At 39.9% G+C, this 26,872-nt stretch overlaps 3 protein-coding genes across 3 annotated transcripts; all 3 read left to right on the forward strand.

Moving 5' to 3' along the window:
* Positions 1-3,421: 3,421 nt before the first annotated feature.
* On the forward strand, positions 3,422-3,961 carry LOC138878754 (uncharacterized). The gene has a single exon (XM_070158447.1). The coding sequence runs from the start codon at positions 3,422-3,424 to the stop codon at positions 3,959-3,961; it is 540 nt and encodes a 179-aa protein (XP_070014548.1).
* A 765-nt stretch (positions 3,962-4,726) lies between these two features.
* On the forward strand, positions 4,727-5,143 carry LOC138878755 (uncharacterized). The gene has a single exon (XM_070158448.1). The coding sequence runs from the start codon at positions 4,727-4,729 to the stop codon at positions 5,141-5,143; it is 417 nt and encodes a 138-aa protein (XP_070014549.1).
* Positions 5,144-21,457: 16,314 nt separating this feature from the next.
* Positions 21,458-21,983, forward strand: LOC138878756 (uncharacterized). The gene is made up of 2 exons (XM_070158449.1): positions 21,458-21,590; positions 21,640-21,983. Exons 1-2 carry the CDS (start codon positions 21,458-21,460, stop codon positions 21,981-21,983), a joined length of 477 nt encoding a protein of 158 aa, XP_070014550.1.
* Positions 21,984-26,872: the final 4,889 nt, after the last annotated feature.

Below are 26,872 nucleotides of genomic sequence, written 5' to 3' on the forward strand. Positions count from 1 at the left end.
AGGGCGATATGGTAAATGTGTCCGTACCACTCGAGTTTGAAGCACCACCTTCAAAGGCGCCGAAACCAATTGAGGTTGAGTTCGGAGTTCCAAGGACGCCTACGCTGTTTGAAGTTTCTGTGTTACCTCCTAAGGCACCTATTCCAGTCTCCATGACAGACGTAACCCTGTTCAAGACAAATGCTATACCTTGGGATTACACCACTGAGGCTAGAAGGAAGGGAAAGACATATACTGGGGAAGCAATTGCCGCACAGGGCATGACCAGGACAGGAAGGGTATACACCCCGGAACACTTGGCTGAGTCTAGCAAGTAGGCCTCCGGGCGGGCTGTTGAAACTGGACCCGATGACCTTTGGAGGAAGGTACAGGCCAAAGAGTACTCGGTCGTCGAGCAACTGAACAAAACGCCAGCACAGATTTCCATTCTGGCTCTTTTACAAAGCTTAGAGGCACATAAAAATGCCTTAATAAAAGTACTGAGTGAAGCTTATGTTCCCAGCAACATAACAGGAGGCGAAATAGCAAACATGGTGGGGCAGGTACAGGAAAGCCATAAGATCACCTTCCATGAAGATGAATTACCTCCAGAAGGGCTAGGTCACAACAAAGCGTTGCTCATCACTGCACAATGCGAGTATCACTTTGTCACCAGGATTCTAGTCGACGGGGGATCCAGCCTCAACATTTGTCCGTTGGTAACTCTCAAGACATTGGGTAATGGATTGCACGAGATCAAAGACAGGGCTACCAGTGTCAAAGCTTTTGATGGATCTCAGAGGTCCACCATTGGAGAAATTATCTTATGCCTGCAGATGGAACCCACCTAATTCGATGTCGAGTTCCAAGTCATTGACGTACCAGCGTCCTACAATTTGTTGCTAGGACGACCCCGGATCCACGTCGTTGGGGCTGTGGCGTCAACTTTGCAGCAGACTGTAAAATTTGAATGGAATCATCAGGAAGTAATCATTCACGGCGACGGTATCAACCCTATATATAGTCGCCAGGCCATCCCGATGATCGGAGGTAGAAGGAAAATCGGTGAAGAAACATACCATCACATTGAGCGAGTCAACGCCATAGACAAAGACACGTGGTGGGATAACAAAATTGAAAGCATCCTGAATTGGAGCGCGTATGAACCCGGAAAAGGACTTGGCAAGAACCTGCAGGGTATCACCAAACCTTCAAGCTGAAGAAGCACGGTACCACTTTTAGCCTAGGGTATGAGTACACTTGGGAGGAGTTCAACCACTGGTCACCCCCATGGCGCGGACCATACCATCCGCTGGAGCACCCTATACCTCAGTTGGAGCAGATTTTTCAGCCAGCCAACATTTCATACGGATCAGAGGAAGACGAGGCACTGGCAGCAATAAAGAACCTGTTTCTGGAAAATGATATGGATTGTTGTGCTATCTTCGAGGAGGAAGTGGAGGAAGGCCCTTCCATTCAAGCTATGAACCAAGGAGAGCACCTCGCCAATTGGTCAATCAGGACCACCAGTGCCCAGAGAGACTCGGGGTAGCGGGGCTAAACGACGCATATGCATCACACTTTACTTTAGTTGATTTTACTTCTCCGCATTGTCTTTACTTTTGAAAAGAGCTCCGATGTTTTAAACGATTATGAAAAAGCATTTTCCAAGTTTATCTTTACGTTTCGCTCTCATTTATTTTCTCTACCATTTACCTTATTTACACAGCATTACTATTACATATCTTGATGATGAACCAACGACTGTGACTTGCAACGAGACAGTGCGACAAACGGATATAGACTCAGAAGAGGATGAGATACCAGAAGAGGTTGTCAGGGAGGTCAAGAATTTCAAGAACAGGCCCAAGTCTAATTTAGACGAAACTGAGGTCATCAATTTGGGGAACGCAGAAAATGTCAAGAAAACACATATCAGCGTACACTTGTCACCATCAGAAAAGGAAGAATACACAGATTTTTTGAAAGAATATAAGGATATATTCGCTTGGTCGTATGATGATATGACCGGTCTCAGCACATCCATCGTGGCTCACAAGCTGCCGACAGATCCGGCATGCCCACCAATCAAACAGAAACTCAGAAAGTTCAAGCCAGACATGAGTTTGAAAATCAAAGAAGAGGTCACCAAGCAAGTCAAAGCCAGGGTTCTCAGAGTAGTGGAGTATCCAACATGGTTAGCCAACGTTGTGCCGGTACCGAAGAAGGATGGGAAGGTTAGAGTCTGTATCGACTATCGGGATCTCAACCAGGCCAGTCCTAAGGATGATTTCCCTTTACCAAATATACACATACTGATTGATAATTGCGCCAAACATGAGCTCCAGTCATTTGTCGATTATTTTGTGGGATACCACCAGATATGGATGGATGAAGAAGATGCAGAGAAAACGGCATTCATCACATCGTGGGGAATGTACTGTTACATAATGATGTCGTTCGGTTTAAAGAATGTTGGTGCTACCTACATGAGAGCCATGACCACAGCCTTTCATGATATGATACATAAAGAGATCGAGGCATATATGGACGACATCATCATTAAATCCAGGAATGCTGCAGATCACATGGGAGATTTGAGAAAATTCTTCAACAGACTGAGGAGATACAACTTAAAACTGAATCCCGCCAAGTGTGCGTTTGGGGTCCCAGCCGGAAAGTTATTGGGTTTCATTGTGAGTCGCCGGGGAATAGAATTGGACCCGTCAAAGGTCAAAGCCATTCAAGAGTTGCCACTGCCAAAGAACAAGAAAGATGTAATGAGTTTTCTGGGAAGGCTCAACTATATCAGACGATTCATAGCTCAGTCCACTATCATTTGTGAACCCATCTTCAAGATGCTAAAGAAGGATGCCGCCACTAAATGGACTGATGATTGTTAAAAGGACTTCGACAGAATCAAGGAATACTTGTCGACACTGCCAGTATTGGTTCCACCCGAGCCAGGGAGACCCCTATCGCTTTATCTTGCAGTATTGGATGGGGCATTTGATTGTGTTTTGGGACAACATGACGAGACGGGAAGAAAGGAGCAAGCCATCTATTACCTCAGCAAGAAGTTTACCCCGTACGAGGCTCGGTATTCCTTATTAGAGCGCACATGTTGTGCCCTAACCTGGGTGGCTCAGAAATTGAGACACTATTTTTGTGCTTACACCACTTATCTCATATCTAGGATGGATCCATTGAATTATATCTTTTAAAAACCCATGCCTACCGGTAAGCTCGCCAAGTGGCAGATACTGTTAAGTGAATTTGACATCGTTTATGTTACCTAGAAGGCAGTCAAAGGACAAGCCTTGGCAGATCACCTCGCCGAGAATCCTGTAGGAGGAGAATACGAACCTCTAAAGACGTATTTTCTTGACGAGGAGATAGCTTCATAGGAGAAGACATTGCAGAATCCTATGACGGCTGAAGGATGTTTTTCGATGGAGCCGCAAATTTCAAAGGAGTTGGCATAGGAGCAGTCCTGGTATCTGAAACCAGTCAGCATTACCCGTTATCCACCAAGCTCAGGTTCCCGTGCACCAACAACATGGCCAAATATGAAGCCTCCATTCTAGGGATTAAACTGGCCATTGATATGAATGTTCAGGAGTTACTAGTAATCGGAGACTCGGATCTACTCATACGTCAAGTTCGAGAAGAATGGGCAGCCAAGAATCCCAAGATACTCCCTTATCTGCATCACATACAGGAATTGAGAAAGAGGTTCAGGAAGACGAAATTCCAGCATATTCCTAGGGTACAAAATGAGTTCGCCGATGCACTGGCCACTTTGTCATCTATGATTCAGCATCTAGATACAAACTTTATTGACCCCATCCAGGTCAAGATTCACGACCAACCAGCTTATTGTACTCACGTCGAAGAAGAAGCCGACGGGAAACCTTGGTTCCACGATATCATAAAATACCTCATAAAAGGAGAGTACCCAGAGCTTGCCAATGCTACTTAGAAACGGACACTTCGGAGATTATCCAACAACTTCTTTCACAGTGGGGGAATCCTGTATAGGAGGACTCCTGATATGGGATTATTAAGATGTGTCGAGGCAAGAGAAGCAACCAAACTATTGGAGGAAGTGCACGCAGGGACCTGTGGACCGCATATGAATGGTTTCGTCTTGGCAAAGAAGATACTCCGAGCAGGATATTTTTGGATGACTATGGAAGCAGACTGCATCCAGTACGTCCGGAGATGCCACCATTGTCAAATACATGCAGATATGATAAAGGTACCTCCAAACGAGCTTACTGCAACAAGCTCACCATGGCCGTTCGCTGCTTGGGGAATGGATATCTTTGGACCAATTGAACCAGCCGCATCAAATGGGCACCGGTTCATCCTAGTGGCAATTGATTACTTTACTAAATGGGTTGAAGCAGCATCATACAAGGCAGTCACCAAGAAAGTAGTAGCAGATTTCGTCCGAGATCATATGGTTTGTTGGTTCGGGGTTCCGGAATCAATCATCACCGACAACGGCTCTAATCTCAACAGCGGCCTGATGAAGGCAATGGGTGAAACATTCCAGATTAAACACAAGAACTCTATGGCTTACAGACCTCAAATGAATGGAGTTGTAGAAGCAGCCAATAAGAACATCAAGAAGATACTAAGGAAGATGATCGAAAAGCACAAATAGTGTCATGAGAAGTTGTCATTCGCCTTACTGGGTTATCGTACCACAGTCCGCACATCAACTGGGGTCACTCCCTACATGTTGGTTTATGGTACAGACACGGTCATCCCCGCTGAGGTAGAAATTCCTTCCTTAAGGGTCATACAAGAAGCAGAATTAGATGATGCAGAATGGGTCAAGAGTCTCTACGAGCAGTTAGCCCTCATAGACGGAAAAAGAATGAATGTTGTTTGTCACCTTCAATTATATCAGAACAGAATGTCCAGAGCCTTCAACAAGAGAGTCAAGCCAAGGAAGTTTACACCAGGACAGCTGGTGTTGAAGAAGATATTTCCATATCAAGATGAAGCCAAAGCGAAATTCTCTCCCAATTGGCAGGGTCCGTATATGGTGCATTGGGTTCTAACAGGAGGAGCCCTTATTCTCGCAGAAATGGACGGAGAAGTCTGGACGAAGCCTATCAACGCAGACGCAGTGAAGCGATACTACATTTGATCATATGCTTTTCTTTCATGATGTATTTTGAACTACGCCTGACCTGATTCTCATTTAAGAGGGGTTACGTAGGCAGCCCTATGGGTTCAGTCACATTTTAATAAAAATTCTATCTTTCCCCCCGCTATTGGAACTGGGGCAGAATTTTGAGGAGGACCCTCAAAATTCCGAAGTCAGTCGTCAGTTTTTTCATCAGCACCAACCCAGCAAACTGGGGTAGAATTTTGAGGAGGGCCCTCATAATTCTGGGATTGTTCCGCATTCAGTCATCCAGCACAGCCGTCAGCAGTGCCAGCCCAGTAAACTGGGACAGAATTTTGAGGAGGACCCTCAAAATTCTGGAGCAAGCGAGGTTGCCGTGTCTTGAACCACGTTGCAGTTGTTGGTTCATCCCGAAATAATCAAGGAGTTCTTTTTACCTATATATACATGCACTTGCCTTATATCCACTAGGTCATGCCCGAATATCATTTGGATCGCATCGTTTAGAAACACTACCCCAATGATACGCAACAGCAAGAGCCGGAGGATACAAACTAACCTCCCCTATAAAACTCACAACTTTTCTTTGGATGCAGGAATTCAGGCAACGAATCAAAGTACATTTGCTCTTCAGAATCAAAAACCCTCCAGAGGGTCACTATCCGCACTCGACACTCCCCAACAGTCTTAATAGCACAAATCGTCCACCAGAATGCAGGCCGCAAAAGCAAAAACGCACCCACTCTTTAGAGTCGAAACTCTCAAAGCAATCACTCATTTCGCAAAAGTCTACTATCTACACCCAGCATTTCCCAGCAGTCATGATAGCGCAATCATCTATTAGCTAAGAGAACTTACTACTGTTTGTTTCATTACATTTCTTCATTGCATAAGGCTACTTGTTGCCTTTAGAGACTAAGCTCTGTCTCCATCTGCATTTCTGCATAAGGCTATTCTCTGCCTTCCGAGGTTAAGCTCTACCTACATATTGCATAAGGCTATCTATCTGCCTTCCGAGACTAAGCTCTGTCTTCATCTGCATTTTGCATAAGGCTACTCTCTGCCTTTCGAGGTTAAGCTCTACCTCCATATTGCATAAGGCTAGCTATCTGCCTTCCGAGACTAAGCTCTGTCTCCATCCGCATTTTGCATAAGGCTACTCTCTGCCTTCCGAGGTTAAGCTCTACCTCCATATTGCATAAGGCTATCTATCTGCCTTTCGAGACTAAGCTCTGTCTCCATCCAGCATGGCTGAAAGATCGCCAACCTATTCAAAGGAGTCATAGTTCAGAGGCACCATACGCATAGCCCGATAACACCATTTCATGGCCTGCGAATCTTTACTTTTATGCCCTTCATGGCCCAGGACATCATAGTCTGAGGACGTCATCCTAACCGTCCAAAGACAGCATTCATGGTCCAACGGGAATTTGCATCACGTTTAAATTACGCAATATATACGCATATCGCACTTGCAGGTACTCCGACTAGCGGACGACCGTCTCAGTAGGAGCGCTCCTGCTCCAGCTCTCCACAGCCTGGTCAATCCCAAACACCCTCTCGAATCTGACCATCACGTCTGTCTTTTCGAATTTCCATCGGCATATTCCGCCAATGGTTCCTGAACTACATGTGGCCTGATTCCTGTAAAACCAGGGATATGTAGGCAGCTCAAAAACCAGGGCACGGTCATAATTCTTTTACAACCGCCGTTTTCGATCAAAATTGGCCATCTTATCTTTACCCGACAACTCTTTCATCCTTCTCGGGTAAAGAGGGGCAGCTGTTGATACCCAATTTTTTCTTATGTATTTTTATACTCAAAATACTTTCAAAATAGCATTTATTTGCACATGCAAGCATCCCCAAAGGCTTTGGTATTTTTCTCAAATTTTTAAAGATTTTTTAAAACCAATTTATGGCCTATTTTGCACTATAAAAACCAATAATTATTCCCAAAACTTGTCATTTTGGTGAATAATTTATTTTATTCACACATTTACATAAAATATAGTTTACATGATTTTTTGCATAATTTTACAAGTCCATTTGTTATTTTTAAACTAAAATTGCATGAAATTGCAATTTTAGCCCACTTTCAGATTTAAATAGCATTTTAATTACAAAATCAATCCTAATATTTTTAAATTAATACCTATGTATTTTTATCAACCCAGTATCTTTAGTTCAATTTTTAACGTCTTTTACTATTTTTTATAAATTCAAAAAAGGGAAAAGTGGCTATTTCAATTGTAGCCCATTTTACTTTCAATTTTAGCCTCATTTCGACCCCAATCTAACCCCCCAATTCCCAACCCAATTTCATTTCTACCCAACCCAGACCAGTTTAATTAAACCCGCCCAGTTCCCCTTTTAATCTTGGTCGTTGATCATTTTGATCAACGGCCCACAACCTTTCTTTCCTTTTTAATTTCCCAACTACCCCTAACCCTAATTCATTCACACAAACGAGCCGCCCTTGTATCCCCTTCGTCTCTCAAACGCTCTCAACCTCTCTCCGAACCCTAGTCTATCTCACCGGTCTCCAACCTTATTCCACCGGAAATCGTGGCCTCTCGGGCCCTGAGCAGCTTGTACTCACCCCACGTACCCCGTACCCCTGTTACTTGAAAATTCAAGGTTCGAGCTTGAAGGTCTTCACTCAGATCTCCACCGATTCGAGTTCTGCAGCCATCTCCGGCTCAACTCCGGCATATCCTAAACCTATGAGTCCATCTCTGACTCATTCGACCCCGGAGCAGCTCCTTTTCCAGGCCTTTCTCGCTTCTAGGGTTTCTCTGAAACCCTAGCCTTTCAAGGTTTTCCTAATTTCTCTAGATCTATTCTAGATCCGTGTTTATTTTAAGGTTTTCAAACGATTCCTCTAAATTTCTTCTAAAACTTTGCTTTCAAAATTGTTCATCTTCTCCGACTGAGGGTTTTCCTTAATTTTACTTGTTCTACCGAGATTCCTATGTGTTTTTACTGTATTTGCTCTACTGTGTTTTCATCTGCCATGCTTTCTTCTACCATTGCTTTATGAGTTCTGTTACAGTATTTTGTTCCCTTCTTATGTTTTCAGAAAATGCTTAAGGTTTTAGTTCCTTTGGGTCTTTTTGAACTTATTTCGTTATTACTTTGGCCTGATTTGTCTGCTTTCGTCTTTACACTTGATCAATGGCGGAAACCCTAGAATTTAGGGGGGGGGGTTTCAGACCACTTGTGTGTGACTTGTTTGCTTCCCATGTCTGAACTAGTTTGACTTCAAAGTCCTAATTGCTAAGTTCATCTTTGTTCTCCATGTGACTCTGATTCTGGCTAAACTTTGCAAGACCTTTTATCTGATTTCTCGCATGCTATTTGATGCTCTCCTTTAGATATAGTCTTCTACTCACTAGTCTTTGGTGGCATGATATTTTGTTTGAATCCAGCCTCGCATGTTTAAAGCCCATGCCCTCTTTATAGTTAGATCTTCCCTCTCAGAATAACCTTTGATTTGGGGATTGATTTCAGTTTGCCTTGTGTGAATTCGATTGATTCTTTCTTTGATTAGTGTTAAACTTCTTGATTTCCCTATTGGCTGGCTAGGTTCATTGAGTGATTTAAGGAATCTTTGATTCCCTAAATTGCTATGTGCTAATTGGTTTACTTCCTTAACCGTGCTTTTCAAAATTCCGTTTCCTTAATTAAGACACACATGTATTTACCCTTATTTGTATGATATGCACAATGTGTTTATTTGATCCCCTTTCCTTAAATATTTCCTGTCCTTTACTGATCAAATCGGGATTCCTTAATTAAAGGAACCTCCATTAACTGATTGATCTTAATTGATACTCGACTAATTTTATTTCCTTGCTTGCATAACTGATTTCAAGTATAAATACATGCTCTTCTTTTCACTTCATCATCGAATTCCGACTGAAAATAAAAATCAGAATTCATCTCTCTGTCTTCTTTACTACTACTGTTACTACTCTCTATTTCTCTACACTACTACTGAGCATTTTATATTTGTACCTCCTGCTGTCTGAACTTCTAAGCAATTGGGGAGTTTTCTTGAGTCTGTTCCTGTTGTTCCTGGCTGTCTGATTGCTGTTACTATCTTGCTATTCTAGAATTTATAACTGGTATGTTCTTCTATGTTAAATAGCATCCCTGTTCAACTTCTCTGTTTCTACCCCTTTCTTTATGTGTTTATTTATGCTTTCCTGCACTATTTAATTACCTTCAAGCATGTTATGTCTCTTATGTTATGTTAATCCCTTTCCCTCTACTCCCTTTGTATGTGAGTATTGTCCTGGGTTATAGCGGCACCATGAATTGCTGTCTGTGATCCAGGACTAGACTCTTCTAAGTCCTTACTCGATTATTTTCCCATTCCCTTTCCCCTCAATGTGTTGAGCTCTAATTTGGGTCTGGTGGTGTCCTAATCACCCTTCAGACCTAAGTTTGACTCTCTAAGAGTCTGCTCTTATTTGTTTGAATCTAAGCAAGGGGTTAGGGGTGTGACAGTCTATGACATGGCTGGGTATGACCACCTCCTGCTAAGGTTCCTCCCTCACTTCACACTTACTCCTAGCTCTTAAGTTCTACCCCCTTCTGGTAAGCCATGCTTAGGGACCCAAGAGCTCCCTATGAACTTGGATGCCTAAGGGCTGGTAATTCCATACATTGCACTACTCTGTTACCACATTCAATCTTTAGGGTGTAAGCATTGCCTGGGCTTCCTGAAAACCCTTGGAACTTTGAAACACTCTAAGAGAAGGCCTTGGAATCTGGAATCTAGATTTGGTGAAAGACATGTTATTGGGCATTAAGATTGAATTAGGCTGCTCGGATCTAGCTGTAGGCTGTGATGTATTTCTGTTTATATTCTTTCTTCTGGTTCTATAATAATCTTGTGAAAAGAACTCGGGGAATATTAGTAAAGAGTGTGGGAGGGGTTCATATTGCTTGCATGAGTTAAAGGGTAGAAATCATGCCTATAGGTTTAATATTGTTACTCAAACACTTAGATACCATGCCTATAGGATTTTAATGTTTTCAATCACCTAGAAACCATGCCTATAGTTTTTAATACTTCAAACCACCTAGAAACCATGTCTATAGTCTTTGCATCTTTTCACTCAATCATCTAGAAATCATGCCTATAAGAAATGCATTCTTTTCATTCAAGCATATAGAAATCATGCCTATAGGAAATTAATAAACGCTAGGCAAACTGTAGGATCAAATACTCATCCTTCTTAATGTTTTAAAAGAATAACAATTAATAAAATCAAGGTATAGATATCCTGCCTATAGGGTCCCAAACTCGTTTAAAAACTGAGTAATCTGGCGATTAGTTTCAACGTTTTTTTTAACAAAAATTTATCCAAACTTATCTGCAGTTTCATTTTAAAATTTGTATTCCTGGTTTCTGAAACCGTTTTCCAACTCTCTGTCTGCACTTTTATAAAGCTCTTTTCTCAAAACAGTTTTCAAATTCCCTCTTCCTTTTATAGCACTTTTGTTTCTAAAAACTCTACTGTACATTTCCTTAGAGAATTCTGTCGATTTTCAAAACCCTTTCTGAACTTCTATCATTTCCAAACTTCTGCTTTTAAACTCTTCTGCATTAGGTTCTCAATCAGTAATCTGCTTAAATACAACAACTTCTGACAATTGGATCCGGGCTGCCTAATACAGACCTTTTATCCAACTCTATGTGTTGAACTAGTCCGTCCGCCGTTTAGTTTTAATCTTAAAGACCAAACCAATATATGCAAGACATGCTAAACTAATTTCTATGTGATTTATGGGGTTTATATGAGCCTTTTTGAGTATTTGTTTCCCATTTATTTGCTAATTGTTTTGATTGACGCCTAGTATTTTGTCCTTTTAAACCCCATATATGCCTGTATCCCTTTTCTTCCCCCTTTTAGGATTAGAAGTCCTAATACCCCGGGACTGGTAGGTTGGGACGGGTACTAGCATGCAATAAGTAAACGTGACCAATCCACGCGTTTAAATAACCTTTACGGGGCGGGAAGGGTAGAATATGGAGATGATGACGATGCGCTAATATCTCGTGCGATAATGATTGTTGGGTATTGCACCAAACTGATTCATATTATATTTAAATATAGGACCCCCTTTTCTCCTTCTTTAGTTATCAATGTTTTCTTAAATTAGTGTTTTCTTCAACTAAGCTTTTCTCTTTTCAAAATCACTTGTGTCTTTCTTCTTTCAAAATGTTTCAACTTGTTTACACTTCCTATTTGCAAATTTTGCTTGTTTATTCATATTCTTAAAGTCATAACTAAGCACGGCCGGGAACCACACTAGTGGATCTTGAGGGGTGCCTAACACCTTCCCCTCGAGATAATCTCAAGCCCTTACCCGAACTCTGGTTTATCTTTCAAAATCCTTTTTTTAAGTGTCCTAATGCACTATAATCATTAGGTGGTGACTCTTCAAATTCCATATTCCGATTCCTTGAAAGGGGAATAAGATTTGTTTTGTCCATAATGTCGTAAACCCGATTTCGCCTTCTTTCAGGAGGGAAAAAGGGGGCGTCGATAAATGGTATGCACACATTTTGTTTGGGTTGACCTACAAGGAGGAGTTTTCCATGGCGACAGCGAGAATGGGGTGACATATCCGGCAACCTTCAGTCTTTTATATAGCTGGTCAATGGGTTCAGCAATAGAGGTGTACTGTCTGGGTGGCCTACGATCGAAATTGGGTTTGGTTTTTGATACTTTTGATGGGTTGGAGGTGAATGGTAATAGGCTGGCTGGGTGTTATAAGAGTGATAGGTGGTAGCGGGTTGAGAATATCTAGGAGGTGAATGTTGGTATGTGGGTAGAGGTGTTTGGTATGTAAGTGGAGATTTTGGACCTTGAGCCACCATTACTTCCCCTACTTCTTTCTTCTTTGATATACCCCCTGACTGTAATGCTTTGTTCCTAGCCTGCAATGCCTCAAAATCGGTTACCATCCCGCTCTTGATCCCTTTTTCAATACTTTCCCCGAGTTTGATGATGTCGAAGGATTTGTGATTTTTGATAACCATTAACCTTTCATAGTATTATGGATCCTGGGTCTTGACGAAGAATTTGTTCATCTGCTCTTCCTCTAGTGCCAGCCTGACTTTTGCAGCTTCTGACCTCCATCGAGTAGCATACTCTCTGAAAGTCTCCGTTGGTTTCTTCTTGAGATTCTGTATGTAGAAGACATCCGGTGCATTCTCTATGTTAAACTTGAATCGGTCCATGATGCCATGCTTACCCAATTGACCCATTTCTTGGGATTTTGACTTAGGTACCAACATAGGGCATCTCCAGTGAGACTTCTCATGAACAGCTTCATGTGAATCCTTTCATCTTTCCTAACTACCACGAGCTTATCATAGTATGTTCTCAAATGTACCTTTGGGTCACCCGTTCCGTCAAAAATCTCGAACTTAGGAGGTTTGTAAGCCCCCTGTAGTTCCACGTCCGGCTAAATGCATAGATCCTTACAATTCAGACCCTCAATTCCTTTGCCACCTTCAACACCCTGGACGCGGCTTGTGAGCATCTTGAGCTCCCCTGCCATATTCTTAATGAGCATGTCCTTCTCAGCGGATTCTAAAGTGTATGAGATCGGCTGAGTAGAGTAGGGTAAGGTTTCCACGTATATGGGATTATTTTGGTGGGTGCCGGGGGTTGGAGTATAGTGATGGTCATTAGTTGAACTTTTCCAATCAGGGATAGGTTGTGGGGTATTCTGAGTAGTATGGTAAGTGGTTTTTGGGTATTGAGTAGGAAGATCTTGATGCTGAGGAGTGGTGGGTATTGGTGGAGGATTAGGATTTGGGGAGGAGTTGCGTATTGATATGGTGCGAGAGGATTTTGTGGATGTTAGTTTGGTGTGTTTTGAGGAGGTTCTAGGTGTTGGGCATTTTGGTGGTTAATGTTTGGGACATTTAGGGTAAGGGAGAGGTTTGCCAAGTTACGGACCTGCTCAAGTTTCCCTTGCAATTCCAGTGTTTTCTATTCCAACTGTAGGACTAAATCATTCTGGGTCGTAGTACTCCGACCGTCCAAAGTTTCAACATTTTCTATGTGCGCAGCATTTTCTTTCCGGATACAACTCATATCATCCATCTTAGCCTTTCCCTTGTTTTTCAGATTACTTGGAGGAGGAAGAGGTGCAGGGCCTCTGGATCTGGTGTGATATGATGACGATGCCAGTATGTGTGAACCAACCTTAAGAGATGGGAATAACCAAAATAAAGAAAAAAGGCAAAAGGTAAACAATTCATTAAGGATTCTAAAAAGCATTTGCGGTATTTAAACATGTATTGCGGGAATATAAATTCACGTCCTAATTTGGGAAACCTCGTTGTGCCCAAGGTAGGCCTAGCGACAAGTAGTTTCGGAGAGATTTAATGTTGATAAATGCCTCATTTCATTAATGTAGTAAATTAGACGAACCTAAAACGACAATAAATAAATGAGTTACTAGTGCCATATGCCTTATTACATTCGAATTCCAAAATGACTTAAAACATATAAACCTAATCTACTTGGTCCTAGAGGGACCTTCCCCATGTTTGGCCCTCTTGGCTCCGTCGATCAGATTCCCCAGGTCGTACATGTCTAGCAGTAGGTATGCCCTCGCTAGGTGTCCTCCCTCATTGCCTTCTGCATTCTGACAGTCTACGACCATTTTCCTCATCTTCCCTTCTAGTTCCATTAGACCATGATCCAAATATTCCAACCTTTATGTAGACCTTGTAGCAATTTCCTTCCACTCGTTAATTAACTCAATGTCTAACTTATGTTGTTCCAAATGCCTGGATTCGGAATCGAGGACTCTTTTGCGCAACCTCTCATACTTCATGTGTGCCTCAGTAACCTCATCTATGACTCTGTTTCCTTGAGAAATCCTTGGATCGACCATTCCTGCTATGTTATCTTCTAACCATGATGGGTAGAAGTACACATGACCGGCGTGATATAGATCTGGCTTGATGGTATCCTTTTCCATGATAATCTTCAAATACCACATGTGCTGGGCCTCACATTTGTATGGAATGGCGTCATCCTGAAAATCTGCTCTATAATGACTCATTTTAGAGAATCGTAGTATTACTTGTTTTCTACCAGCTTGTCTCATGACCATGATAGGAACATAGGGATATATTCCTCTTAACCCAATCAATACCAAGTGTGGAACTTCCCTAGATCTGATGATGAATTCATTAGTAGGGAACCACTTGAACATCCAGTGAACCTGGTCTTCGGTCAAATTGCTGAAAAATTATGCCCATTCTGTAGCATTCTATGGTTGTGCAAATCTGTCTGGGATAAAGGTCATTCTTTTAGGATGGTGGAAAGCTATGTGATCGTTCCATAGTCTCTGTGAAAACTCTTGGCGGTATTGGCCCCTCTGAAGATGTTCTAACAACCAAATCTGCAGTAGCAAGTTGCAACCCTAAAAATGTTTGAACCCTTTCTTGTAACGATCCAGAGCCCGGTATATATCTGCTACAATCATCAGAACAATAGTATAGGTTTGTCCTTCGATTCCCTCCATTAAAGCTTCGGTTACCATGGACAACCTGGTGTAAATTCTGTTCCCTTGGCTTGGAAACACCATCATACCCAGAAAGTAGACGATGAATACAAAAATCCTACGGTGAGTCCAACCTAGGGAAGTGATGGAGAATTCATCATGAAAGATACAGTAAGAATTGTTGTGTCCATATCGTTCATAGAGGAAGTCAAAGGGTGTGTAGGACTTCTTCAGGCACTCCAAGTCATCATTCTTTCTCAGATCCATCATCTTCAGAAACCCCATGGTAATGCGGTTTTCCGGTACTAATAAGCGGAGACTATCCCATGGTAATCCAGCAAATCCTCCTATTTTCTCCAAGAGAGGAGTTATTTCTATATTGCCAAAATGGAATACAACTCTTTCTTTATCCCAGAACATAGTAGCAACCTCAATTAGCATGTTGTTTGGTTGGATGTCCAATAAAGAAGGTAAATTTCCAAGAACCTTTTTACATGATTTTTATTGCTCGGCGAAAGGTTTTCCCACCAATCGAACAACAACGGTGGTATACTTCGGACCATGCCGAACCTGGGAACTTTGTGCCTCATTTCTGCAAAAATAAATAGAGTTAGACCCTTGCCCCCTCAGGATTCGACTACTTACACATTAACGATTAGCATGTCAGACTTTATTTCTCCAAATAATGCATATATCGTGGTTGCGCCCGTTGGGATTATGGAAATCCCGGTAGACTTTAGACGAGTCTTTCTTAGAGGGTTATTATGCGGACAACATATTAACCCAGGCTAGGTTTGATCATGATGCATGTACAGTTATTATCAGAGTAAGGTCTCTATAGAAGTCTAGACTGGTACCCTCAAGCGGACAACTTGAGAGGGAAAGGCACGGAATTGTCGACTCCACCGCTGATCGACTAGTTTTACCGCAAATAAGCCTTTCCAAAATTTAAAGGGTGATTTTAGGAAGATCGCGGACAATCATCAAGTGCCGCTATAGTTTAGTATGCACGAGTGGAATATGATGTTGAGCATGAAGTTATGCAAAAGAAAATAACATGTTGCCAAGTATTTGCATGATAATAAAATGCGGTATTTAATAATTGTAAAGACATTTAAGAAAGAAAAAAACAAGGAGACAAGTCAGTTTCCATAGTAAAAAGTGATAAAACAAGGAAGAGAAATCATGAATGAAGATAGGCAAATAAATTCACATAGAGTGGAAGGGGTGTGCAAGTATTAACGGAATAATAAAGACATGCTTAAAGACTAATTCACAAACAAGTTCATTATGGTAAGATCCTAAAGATATTCCCTAGAAGAGTCGTCATGCTGTCGCACCCCATTTTTCTCACGAAATCGAGTTTCGACATTTCTAGGATAACTCTTTTTTGAGAGGGTAGGGAATTGGAATTGAAAGAGCCGTCACCTAATGGATTAAGGTGCGTTAGGGCACCTAGAACATATAACTCATGTTGTACCAATTTACATTAATAGAGATCGGGTAAGGGCTCAAAATTACCTTGAGGGGAAGGTGTTAGGAACCACTCGAGGTCCATAATGGTAGGTCTCGGCCGAACATAACTTAAGCGAATAAGTCTTAAAAAGGGAGGAAGGCAATTTGGACAAATACCATATTCAATTTATTCTAAACAAGAGTATATGGGGGAAGCCCTAAGTTTTTTAGCCTATAGGATCATTTCGTGCAATACTTTGTAACTCCCTCAAGTCGGGGTGTTACTCATATAAATAGCACACGGGCTATCATCTCCTTACTATCCAATTACTATCTTTAAGTTGTTACTTAAGTGTTCTAGTAGTTTCTAGCTCGTTCCTTATGCGTACACTACCCGTCCCTTTCCTATGGCCCCGGAGGTATTATGACCTCTATTTGGGATGGTTCTAGACGAACCTATGTTACTTAAAATGTGAAATCTAGGCGACAAACAAAATAAATAGGACTTTCGGATAAAGAACAAATATGGGCTCATATTGACCTCCATACATAGGCAAAAAAATCACGCAATTGAATCAGCAAACTTCGTTAACTTTGGAATCATATAGGCAGGATATCTGCGTGAGAAAAATAGAGTATAAAGGCAGTTTTATTAAGGCTACATTAAGACCTATTTGTTTGCCTACTGAGTTTATTCAGCATGAATGTAGGCACTTCAGGTAGTAACATGTCACAATTTAGATCCAGAATCATTGCTAAGTCCTACAAATACATTGCCTAAGTGAATGACAATAGCAATTGAATTCAGAATCGATCAACATGATCCTATAGGCATGATTTCTATGAGCTTATTAATTGCAGTCCCATAGACATGGTTTCTGGGTGTAGCACTGATTTTGACTCGTAAAGATAGATTTTTATTTCCTATAGGCATGCTTTCTAATTGTTGAATTGACTTAGACTTTGTAGGCATGATTTCAAAATTTGAAATTGACTTTAGTCCTATAGGCATGATATCTATTGATTTAAACCCTATAGGCATGATTTCTAGGTTTGAAACTTATTTCTTTAATCATATAGGCATGATATCTATTAGTTGTGTACAGACAAACATTAAACAGATTGCCAGGAAAGACAGTTAATTCAAATAACAAAATCTTATAGGCATGCTTGCTAATGCACATTTGTTGAAAACATGTATAGATCCTATGAACAGGATTTCTAATATACATAATTAAACGAATGTCATATAAGCAGGATCTCTAGTATGCAAATGTAAAATACAAAATCAAAATGATCATGGATGTCCTATAGGCAGGATTTCTAAAAACAGTATAGTACTCACATAATTCAATCAGCATAATTAAATACTATAGGCAGGATTTCTACCCAAATTTAACAAAAGATATAAGAAAAATCTTCCCCCAACTTTACTAAATATCCCCAAATTAGTTATTACATAGTTATTATAGACCACAATAGCAGAATGAATTACATAATGGTAATAGTTATACTATAGGGAGTCTTCATAGGCCCAAATAAACTTGGGAACCAATCCTTCTAACCATAACCACTTTGAAGTACAACATAGGGGTTCATTGCATATTAGGACAAGGTTTCCAATGTGTCAAAGTTCTAAAGGGCCTCAGGGGACCTAGGGAAATGCTCACACCAAAACCTTATTTAGAAGATAGTTCATAAAAGATTGGAAAACCAGCCCCCCGGTGTGTCAGAGTTCAAAGGAGTCTCTAGGACCCTAGGCAGTGCTTACACTGGGGTGGTTGAGAACTCAAGGGACTAAGGCCTCATTTGTTTTTTTAAGATTAAGATGCCTCAATCTAAATATCAAGATGTGTATTAAGATTAAGACATCTGAACGTGAATACACTTCTGAATATATTAAGATGTGTATTAAGATCTTGATAAAAATGACTTAGACTATTTGATTTTAACAGACGAATGTATAAAATTTATCTTTATTTGAAAATTAATAAACATAAAATTCAAATGAAATACTAACTAATCTAATATTCTATCAATAAAATATATAGTTTTTTAAAATATGATAGTTGGTGGTGGTGATAACTAACGGGTGAATACCGACTAGAGGCGGTGGTTGGTAGTAGTTTTGGTTGATGATGGTGGTTCATGCTAGTAGCTAGTAGTGATAAGTAGTAGTGGCGATTATGATAGAGGATGGTGGTGGTGGGTGATGATAGTTAATAATATTGGATTGTAGTAGTTGTTGTGATTGAAGAAGGTGGTGGGTGAGTGGTAGTAGGTTATAATGATAGGCGGTGCCGGCTATGGTTGTTGATGGTGATGGGGTGGTCAGTTGTAGTAGTTGAGGCGGATGAGTGTTGAATGTGGTGAGAATGATGGTGGTCGAAGTGGTAGGGACAATAGGTGGTGATGGTCAATAATGGAGGCTATGATTAAGGATGATGGTGGCGTGGTGGTGGTGGAGGGGGTGGTAGTGGTGGCATGGTAGTAGTTGATAAGTAGGCGGTGGCAGTAGTTAATAATGAATATGTGATAGCATCTTAATGAAATTAAGTCTCTGTTATAGATCTTAATCATACAGATCTATTCAGACCAATAAATGATTGTAAAGTAAAAAAACAAACACACTTAATGATTAAGATCTGAATAATTAAGATTCAGACATTAAAACAAACGCATTTAATATCTGAGATCTGAATGATTAAGATTCAGACCTCCATTAAGTGCAAACAAATGAGGCCTAAGAGTAGTGGTTCAGTACATGAAAGGAATAAAGGGCAAGTTTTAAAACAATTCAATTTCAAAAGAAGGAAAGTTCAAAACACAGAGTTGCATGCAGAACTGCACCAGGAAGCAAACAAAGTTCATATTCAGCATATAGTTCAAACAGGTTGAAATCTGATTAAGCTAATACTCATGCAAGTATTCAAAATAGTCATGGTTTAATCACAGTAACAATTGGGCAGAAACATTTGAGTTAAACAAACATGGCATATGAGTTAAGCAACAAGCTAAATGATTACATGTTTATAGTGTGCAAAATTCAGAACAGGTAGAGGATTAACAAGTAATACATGAAACAAGTTAAACCTTAGGCTAACTCATGGGAGGATTCATATTATTCGAAACAAATTAGTCATAAGTTAACAGTGTTACTAAACGGAATCACATAATCATGTGAAGGACAAAATCATGCTGAGAATTGAAACAGGCTAGTCAAGCAAAGCATAGAGAATGAAATTGCAAAGGTTGGGGCATACCAGTTAAGTAAGAAAACCAGTAAGCCACGACAGTTAAGTCCTAAAATGATTTGGCCTTGGCCTTCAGCAGGCCAAACCAGTGATAACTTAGTGCAGAAATTAGAACAAGAGAGAACAAGAGAGAGCTTAAGTCTTTAGTTTTTAGTGAGAATCAGAGAGTTTGAGTCTTCTTTTTTAGGGGAAGTAGGGAAGGGGTTTAAATATTACTCAATGAAATAGACAAATAAGGTAATAGGTCAATCATAGACAAATAAGGATTGAGAATAATTCCAGAATCACTTTAAAGTCGGCTTCAATCAATTAACAGAACATAATAGCATAAAATCAGGCAAGTATTACTTAGATTGGGGATGGTATTATACAGAATCATTCAATATTAAAAAATGCCGGATCAAATAAGGTAGGGAGTAATGAGAACATGTAAATCAAACCAAATAAGGGAGTATCAGTATCGTACAGGAAAGGAAAGGTTGGAAACATAGCAAAGATTTCCAAACCCTAATTTGGGGTAAGTAAAATTAATCAACAATTAATGCCAGATTTTAAAATACATAGACAGAAACATTAAGAGAAATAATTAAATAATCGAAACCCTAAAATATAGCATAAATACAAAGACATATAGATGGAAATAATTAGGGTATGTGAAATCAGTCAAAAGTAATAACGGAAACCGTAATAGATACACAGAGATGAAACAACATATTTGGTTCGTTTTTGAAAATCAAAACCCTAATTTTAGGGTAAATAAAATTGGTCAGAAATAGTATAGAGACTATAGAACACAAATATAGAGATACCGAAACATTAAAGGAAAAATACTAAAAAAATAAAAATTGTTTTAGATCTAGAAAGATATAAACCCTAATTTTAGGGTAAGTAAAAGATTCAACCAAAAATAGATAGATTCAACGAGTAACAAGGTAAATAATAACATTAAAGTGAACCAAAAAATGAACCAAAATCTAGTTTGAACCAGAGATCCAAAAACCTAACTGAGGGATATGAAAAATATTCGTACTCACAGATATTGGGATGAACACGGATGAAAATAACCAAAAATATAAGAGATTTTGAACCAGATCTTGTTCAAATCACTCGAGATCAACTTGCTATTTGAGGGAAACCAGTCAAGTAACATAAAAATGAGTGGCTAGTAAAGAGGTAAGACCAGATATGGTAAGGAATCAAGGAATGATTCCATTTCTGGATCGGAATCACAGGGAAATAGTGACGGCGGGTTAGGGTTTGAGAGGGTGAGGGGTGAGAATATGAAAGGATTAGAGGACGACGGATGTGGGGAAATTATTTAGGGTTAGGGGTGTTTGGTATAATTAAAAAGGGTTGGGCAATTGGGAGTCGTTGATCTTCTGAGATCAATGGCTAGGATTGGAGATTATGGTCGGGTGGGTCTGGTTGGACGGGTATGGGTCTGGGGTAATTGGGTTAGGGTAATTGGGCTAGGTAAGTCCAAAATTAATTAGAAAAAGGGCTAGATTTTAAATACCCAATTAAATTAGTAAAATAATTAATAAATAATAATTACTTAACATTATAAAAATATAGAAAGTCATTTTTAATTAAATAATGTAATTCTGCATATATATGGGCTATTATTGCAAAATGTGCAATTCTAGCCATGAAAATGCAAATGTAATTATAAAAAATATGATTAAAATATTGAAGTACTATATGGGCGTAAATTATGAATTTAGATGATTAAATCATCATAAAAATAATATGAGGGATAATTGGGTATCAACAGGCGCCGGTATTGACCCTACCAGGGGGTACATATGAGTTTGTGGTATATTGCGATGCTTCAAGGAGTGGGCTTGGGTGTGTATTAATGTAACATGGAAAGGTTATAGCTTATGCTTCTAAGTAACTCAAGAATCATGAAAAGAACTATCTAACACACGACTTAGAACTTGCGGCGGTGGTTTTTGCATTGAAGATTTGGCGTCATTATTTGTATGGGATCCATGTGGATGTATTCATGGACCAAAAGAGCCTTCAATAAATTTTAAAATAGAAGTAATTGAATTTGAGGCAAAGACGATGGATGGAGTTACTCAAAGATTACGACATTGATATCCAATATCACCCGGGAAATGCCAGTGTTGTGGCGGATGCTCTTCGCAAGAAATTTATGGATAGTTTTGGTCACTTAGAGTCATGTCAAAGGCCGTTGGAAGGTTCATCAGTTGGCTAGTTTTGGAGTTCATCTTGCGGACTCTAGTGAAGGTGGGTTGATTGTGCAAAATAGGGCTGAATCATTGCTTGTGGGGGAGGTCAAGGAGAAGCAATACGACGACCCATTGTTGGTACAATTGAAGGAGGGGATTCATAAACATAAGACTACAGCTTTTTATCTTGGCATGGATGATGGTACACTATGGTACCAAGGGAAACTATGTGTCCCAAATGTAGATGGTCTTCGGGAAAGAATCATGGCTGAAGCTCACACTTCTAGGTATTTCGTGTACCCAGGTTCTACAAAGATGTATCATAATCTCAAGGAAGTCTATTGGTGGAATGAAATGAAGAGGAATGTAGAGGACTTTGTGGAAAAATGTCCAAATTATTAGCAAGTGAAGGTCGAGCATTAGATGCCTAGTGGATTTGCACAAAATATAGAAATTTGAATGTGGAAGTGGGAAATGATTAAGATGGACTTTGTGGTAGGTCTATCATGCACTCCGTGCAAGTTTGACTCAATTTGGGTGATTGTGGACCGACTCACAAAATTAGCACACTTCTTGCCAGTTAAATATACCGACACAGCGTAACATCATGCTCAGTTGTATATAAAGGAGATAGTCAGGTTACATGGAACTCTAGTTTCTATCATTTCTTCTCGAGGGGCACAGTTCACAGCTAACTTTTGGAAGAAATTTCAGCAAGGTTTGGGTACACAGGTGTATCTTAGTACAACCTTTCATCCTCATACTGACGGGAAAGCAGAGCGTTTTATTCAGACATTTGAGGATATGATGCGTGTTTGTGTTCTTGACTTCAAAGGTAGCTGGGATGACCATTTGTCACTCATAGAATTTGCCTACAACAATAGCTATCATGCTAGTATTCAGATGACACCATTTGAGGCATTATACGGTAAGTGATATAGATCTCCAATTGGGTGGTTTGAGATTGGGGAAGCTGAGTTGATAGGACCAGACCTCATGCATCAAGCTATGGAAAAGGTTAAGATCATTAAGGAGCGGTTGAAAGCTGCTCAAAGTCATCAAAAGTCTTATTCAAATGTTCGTCGCAGAGAGTTGGAGTTCAAAGAAGATGATTAGATATTCTTGAAGGTTTCCCCCATGAAGGGTATAATGTGGTTTAGAAAGAACGGGAAATTGAGTCCGAGGTATGTTGGGCCATACAGAATCATTTAGAGGATCGGTCAGGTGGCATACAAGCTTGATCTACCACCTGAGATGTCATTAGTGCACCCGGCATTTCATGTGTCTATGTTGAAAAAGGTAATCGGAGATCCGCCACTTATCGTACTAATCGAGATGATAGAGACTAATGAAGAATTGTCATATGAAGAAATTCCAGTTGTCATTCTTGATAGGCAAGTTTGAATGTTGACGAATAAAGAAATTGCTTCTGTGAAAGTGCTATGGCAAAACCAACAGATTGAAGAGGCTACCTGGGAGGCCGAGGAAGAGATGAAGAAGAAGAAGTATTCTTACTTGTTTGAATAGCTATGTAATCTTTTTATGCAATTGTCGCATATGAATTTTGTATCACTTGTTCAGTTGATGTAAAGGTGTTCCTTTTTTATTACATGTTGCTTATGAGGCCACAGTTGGTGTTATGTTTTGTTGAGTTACGTCATTGGATTATGGATATGTTGTTAGGATGTGTTTCTGGGGTTCTCTGATTGGTGGATAATCCCAGTTACAAAGGAAACTATAGCGAATATTTTGAAAATTTAGGGAGTTAGTCAAAATTTGGGACTGCTGGTGTGTAGTATGGCAGTTGAGTTGCATCGGATGCTAATAGTGAACTTTGACCCTCATTCAAGGACGAATGATCTTTAAGTAGGGGAAGATGTAAGGCCCCATAAAATTTTACCTAGAAACCTAGAATTTCGTGGTGCCGATATAGGATTAGGTGTTAAGAATAGTAGAGAATCTTTGCGTCTCGCAAGCTCACCGCGGTACGGACTTTTTGGGTTAAACAGTGAGCTGGGAAGTTGAAGGAAAATGTTTTGTAGAATTGGGCATTTCTGCGGCCCATTATGCGGTCGCATAATCACTCTGCGGGCCCCAGAATGGTCGTAGAGTGAGCCAGTCTTTTGGTCTATTTATGATGTCATTTTCGCGACCTATTATGCGGCCGCAAAACCATTTCGTGGGCTGCACTCTAATCGCATATCCAGCTTTGAAATGTTTTGGATAGAGGTTCTGCGGCGCATTATATGACCGCAGAACAGGTCTATGGGCCGCATAACGGCCACAGAGTGGGGCAGACTAGCCCAGTTCCGAAGGGCCATTTCGCGGCCAATTTCACGCATATGTGACCGCAGATTCTGTTCCAGGGCTTTATTTTTAGATTTTTATACCTGACCCTACTTCGTTAAAATAGATGCCATGGTCCATCTTGAGATAAAATCGGATACATTTAGAGTGAAAGAGAGTTCTTAGAATGAGGGAGTGATCTTCAACCAATTATCCATCAATTCTTGCTCAAATTGTTGAAGAATAACAAGGAAAAATTCACTAAGTCTTCATCCTAGAGGTAAGAATCTATACCTTAGCCCTTAATTTCGAAAATTAACTAAAAATGAGTAATTACCAAGACAATTCTTGGGTAGGGGAGATTTTTTTATCTTTCATGCATGTGTTATCAAAGAGTGTAGGAAGATTGTGAGATGAAAATGGTAAAGAATGGGTTGTGGGATGATGAAGTCTTTCATAAACGGACCTTAAAACCTTGATGCTCACCTAGTGGTTGATAAAATGCTCAAATGAGCTAGAATCATGATCACCTTCCTAATTTTTGTTCAATTTGTAATATTTCTATAATAGATTGATGTTTCTAAGAATTCCAGAATTTCTTAGAGTTAAAGAAGCTCAATTGAGGTATGTTGGATAAACCCCTTCTTCTTAGAATTGAATCCCACGGTGTTCATATAATTGGTGTAAGAACCAAATTGATCATTATAAAATTAGTTATTCCAAATATGCTTGTGTTGAAAGATATATGTCATTATGTATTCCAAATTATTTCATCATGTTATCTTATATTTTGAGGATGTGTTCAAAATATTGAAAATGCATTAAAAATGTTAAGACTTCAAGTCAAGTTCGAATGAAGGTTGTTATGCCAAATTGTATGAAAAGTCTCTATGTGCCTAAGATTCCCAATTTCTCATATGTGTATTTAAAGTCTTGAATGGAAAGCCTTATTGTTGTTGTTGATGATAATGATGTTTGAATGTGGAAAAGGCAACTTGAATTATGAAATACGGCCAAGAGCCAAGAATGACTTTAAAATTCTGGCCACTAGTCCCAATGAATTGAAAAGATGTGAAAGAAGTATGAAGTGAAATGATTGATAGAAAAAGGTAATGTCTCGGGTGAGACGGCCTAGCCGATCGGCCCGTGATCGGACCCATGCCACACACATGGTGGTGATTGTGCTGGAAATTGTAACTAAAATTGTGATTGCGGTTGATGTCTCAAATGAGATGGCCAAGCCGATTGGGTCGTGATCGGACTCCGTATAATAGTATGGTGGAATTGTGAATGATGGTATATTGGTACTAAAGATCTCCAAACCTAAAAACAAGGAAATTTACTAGAAAACTTATGTGGTTCTTAACATGATATTTTGGTATTGCTTGAGGCTTCTATTGATTCCATGAATGTTTCCGCCTGCATTATTATTCATTCTATTGAGATGGTGTTTAGTTATACATACTAACACTATTTGACAGTACTAACGTCCCTTTTGCCGGGGGCGCTGCATCTTTTAATGGATGCAGGTGGTTTTATAGCAGACAACATTGATCAGTGATAATAGCACATCCTCCTCCCAGCAGACTTGGTGAGCCCCACTTCATTCCGGGGTCATGTATTTTTTGTTCATTATATTATCACGTTTTGAGGTCTAGCCGGAGTCTGACTCTATCATTATACTCTTTTGTATCTATTAGAGGCTCCATAGACATATTGTGGGTTGGATGTCGGTGTTGGGAAGAGTCAAAAAATTCATGTTATGTGTAAATCACTTGTTCCACTTTGCACTATGAAAGTGTGTATTTTGAGGCATTAAAAATGAAGTAGATAATGAAAATGACTTGGTGTTGTATACTCGATCTCCCTATTGTCTAATTAATGAAAATATGTCTTCTCTTTGTTCATAAGTGAGTTTGGGTAGAAAGTATCTAACAGGCTTGCCTGGCCAGGTTTACTCGGTTGACCGTCAGTCGCGCTCCCCGAGTTTGGGGTGTGATACCATAACTAAGGAAAATCAACCATTCCACACCCCAATAACCATCTCGCTCGAATTTTGCTGTAAGGCCCAAATAGAACTGCACCGTCTGTACATATAACCAACGAATCACAACCCTTCATAGCATGGAAGATTAACACATAGAACATATCCAATACAAATAAAATCAAATCTAACCGAATGGCTCATCCCTCAACAATAGCAGTTCAGACTCAACAAATCCGACCCGATATAGAATACACATCCTCGTTAGACCTACCAATGAGCCCCCAAATCAACCCTAGTCATCCATAACTAGATAAATAACCCTTCTAAGGTCCGCAATGACCTAACCATAACACACTATCATCTGGCTAGCTTTCGCCGCATCTTCATAGTCCACAACCACGAAACAACCTGCTTTTGAGAACTCCCAGTCTCCAAATCCATAGAATGCATGAATCACCATATCTGATCCCAACTCCATCGCCCGGATTCCTAACACATCTCTCATGAATGATTATCCCATGAGGAATACTTATCTAATTCTACCGTGCCATATAGAAATATCTGAAAATCAACAATGGATCTACCAGGAGAGTTCCACAATACCAATGAAGTATCTATAAATCAAAATATGTGCACCTTTTAAAATACGCACCCTTCTTAGGCAATACCAAGTAGTAATATCATTCATCTAATCATCTGCAATCATCCATATTGCCTAATAATTCATGATCTTCCCTTCAAAACTGACCTGTGACCTTGCACATGCAAATATCGATTCCACACAACACACCACATCTACCACCATCATATGAAAACTATGAAAATCTCATAATCCACGCTGATTCATAGTGAACTACATACTCAATCAGTCAAAAACCTTCCATTTGATCTCATCTAGGAGAAAATCCCAATATGTAACATGTTACACACACCAGTAGGAAATATACATCTCGAACCGTGGTGGAAACCATTGAGAACACTTTGGAACCCATTTGTACATAGCCAAGTCATCAAAACT

This window comes from Nicotiana sylvestris, chromosome 9, assembly GCF_000393655.2.
Source record: "Nicotiana sylvestris chromosome 9, ASM39365v2, whole genome shotgun sequence".
NCBI classification, from domain to species: Eukaryota; Viridiplantae; Streptophyta; class Magnoliopsida; order Solanales; family Solanaceae; genus Nicotiana; species Nicotiana sylvestris.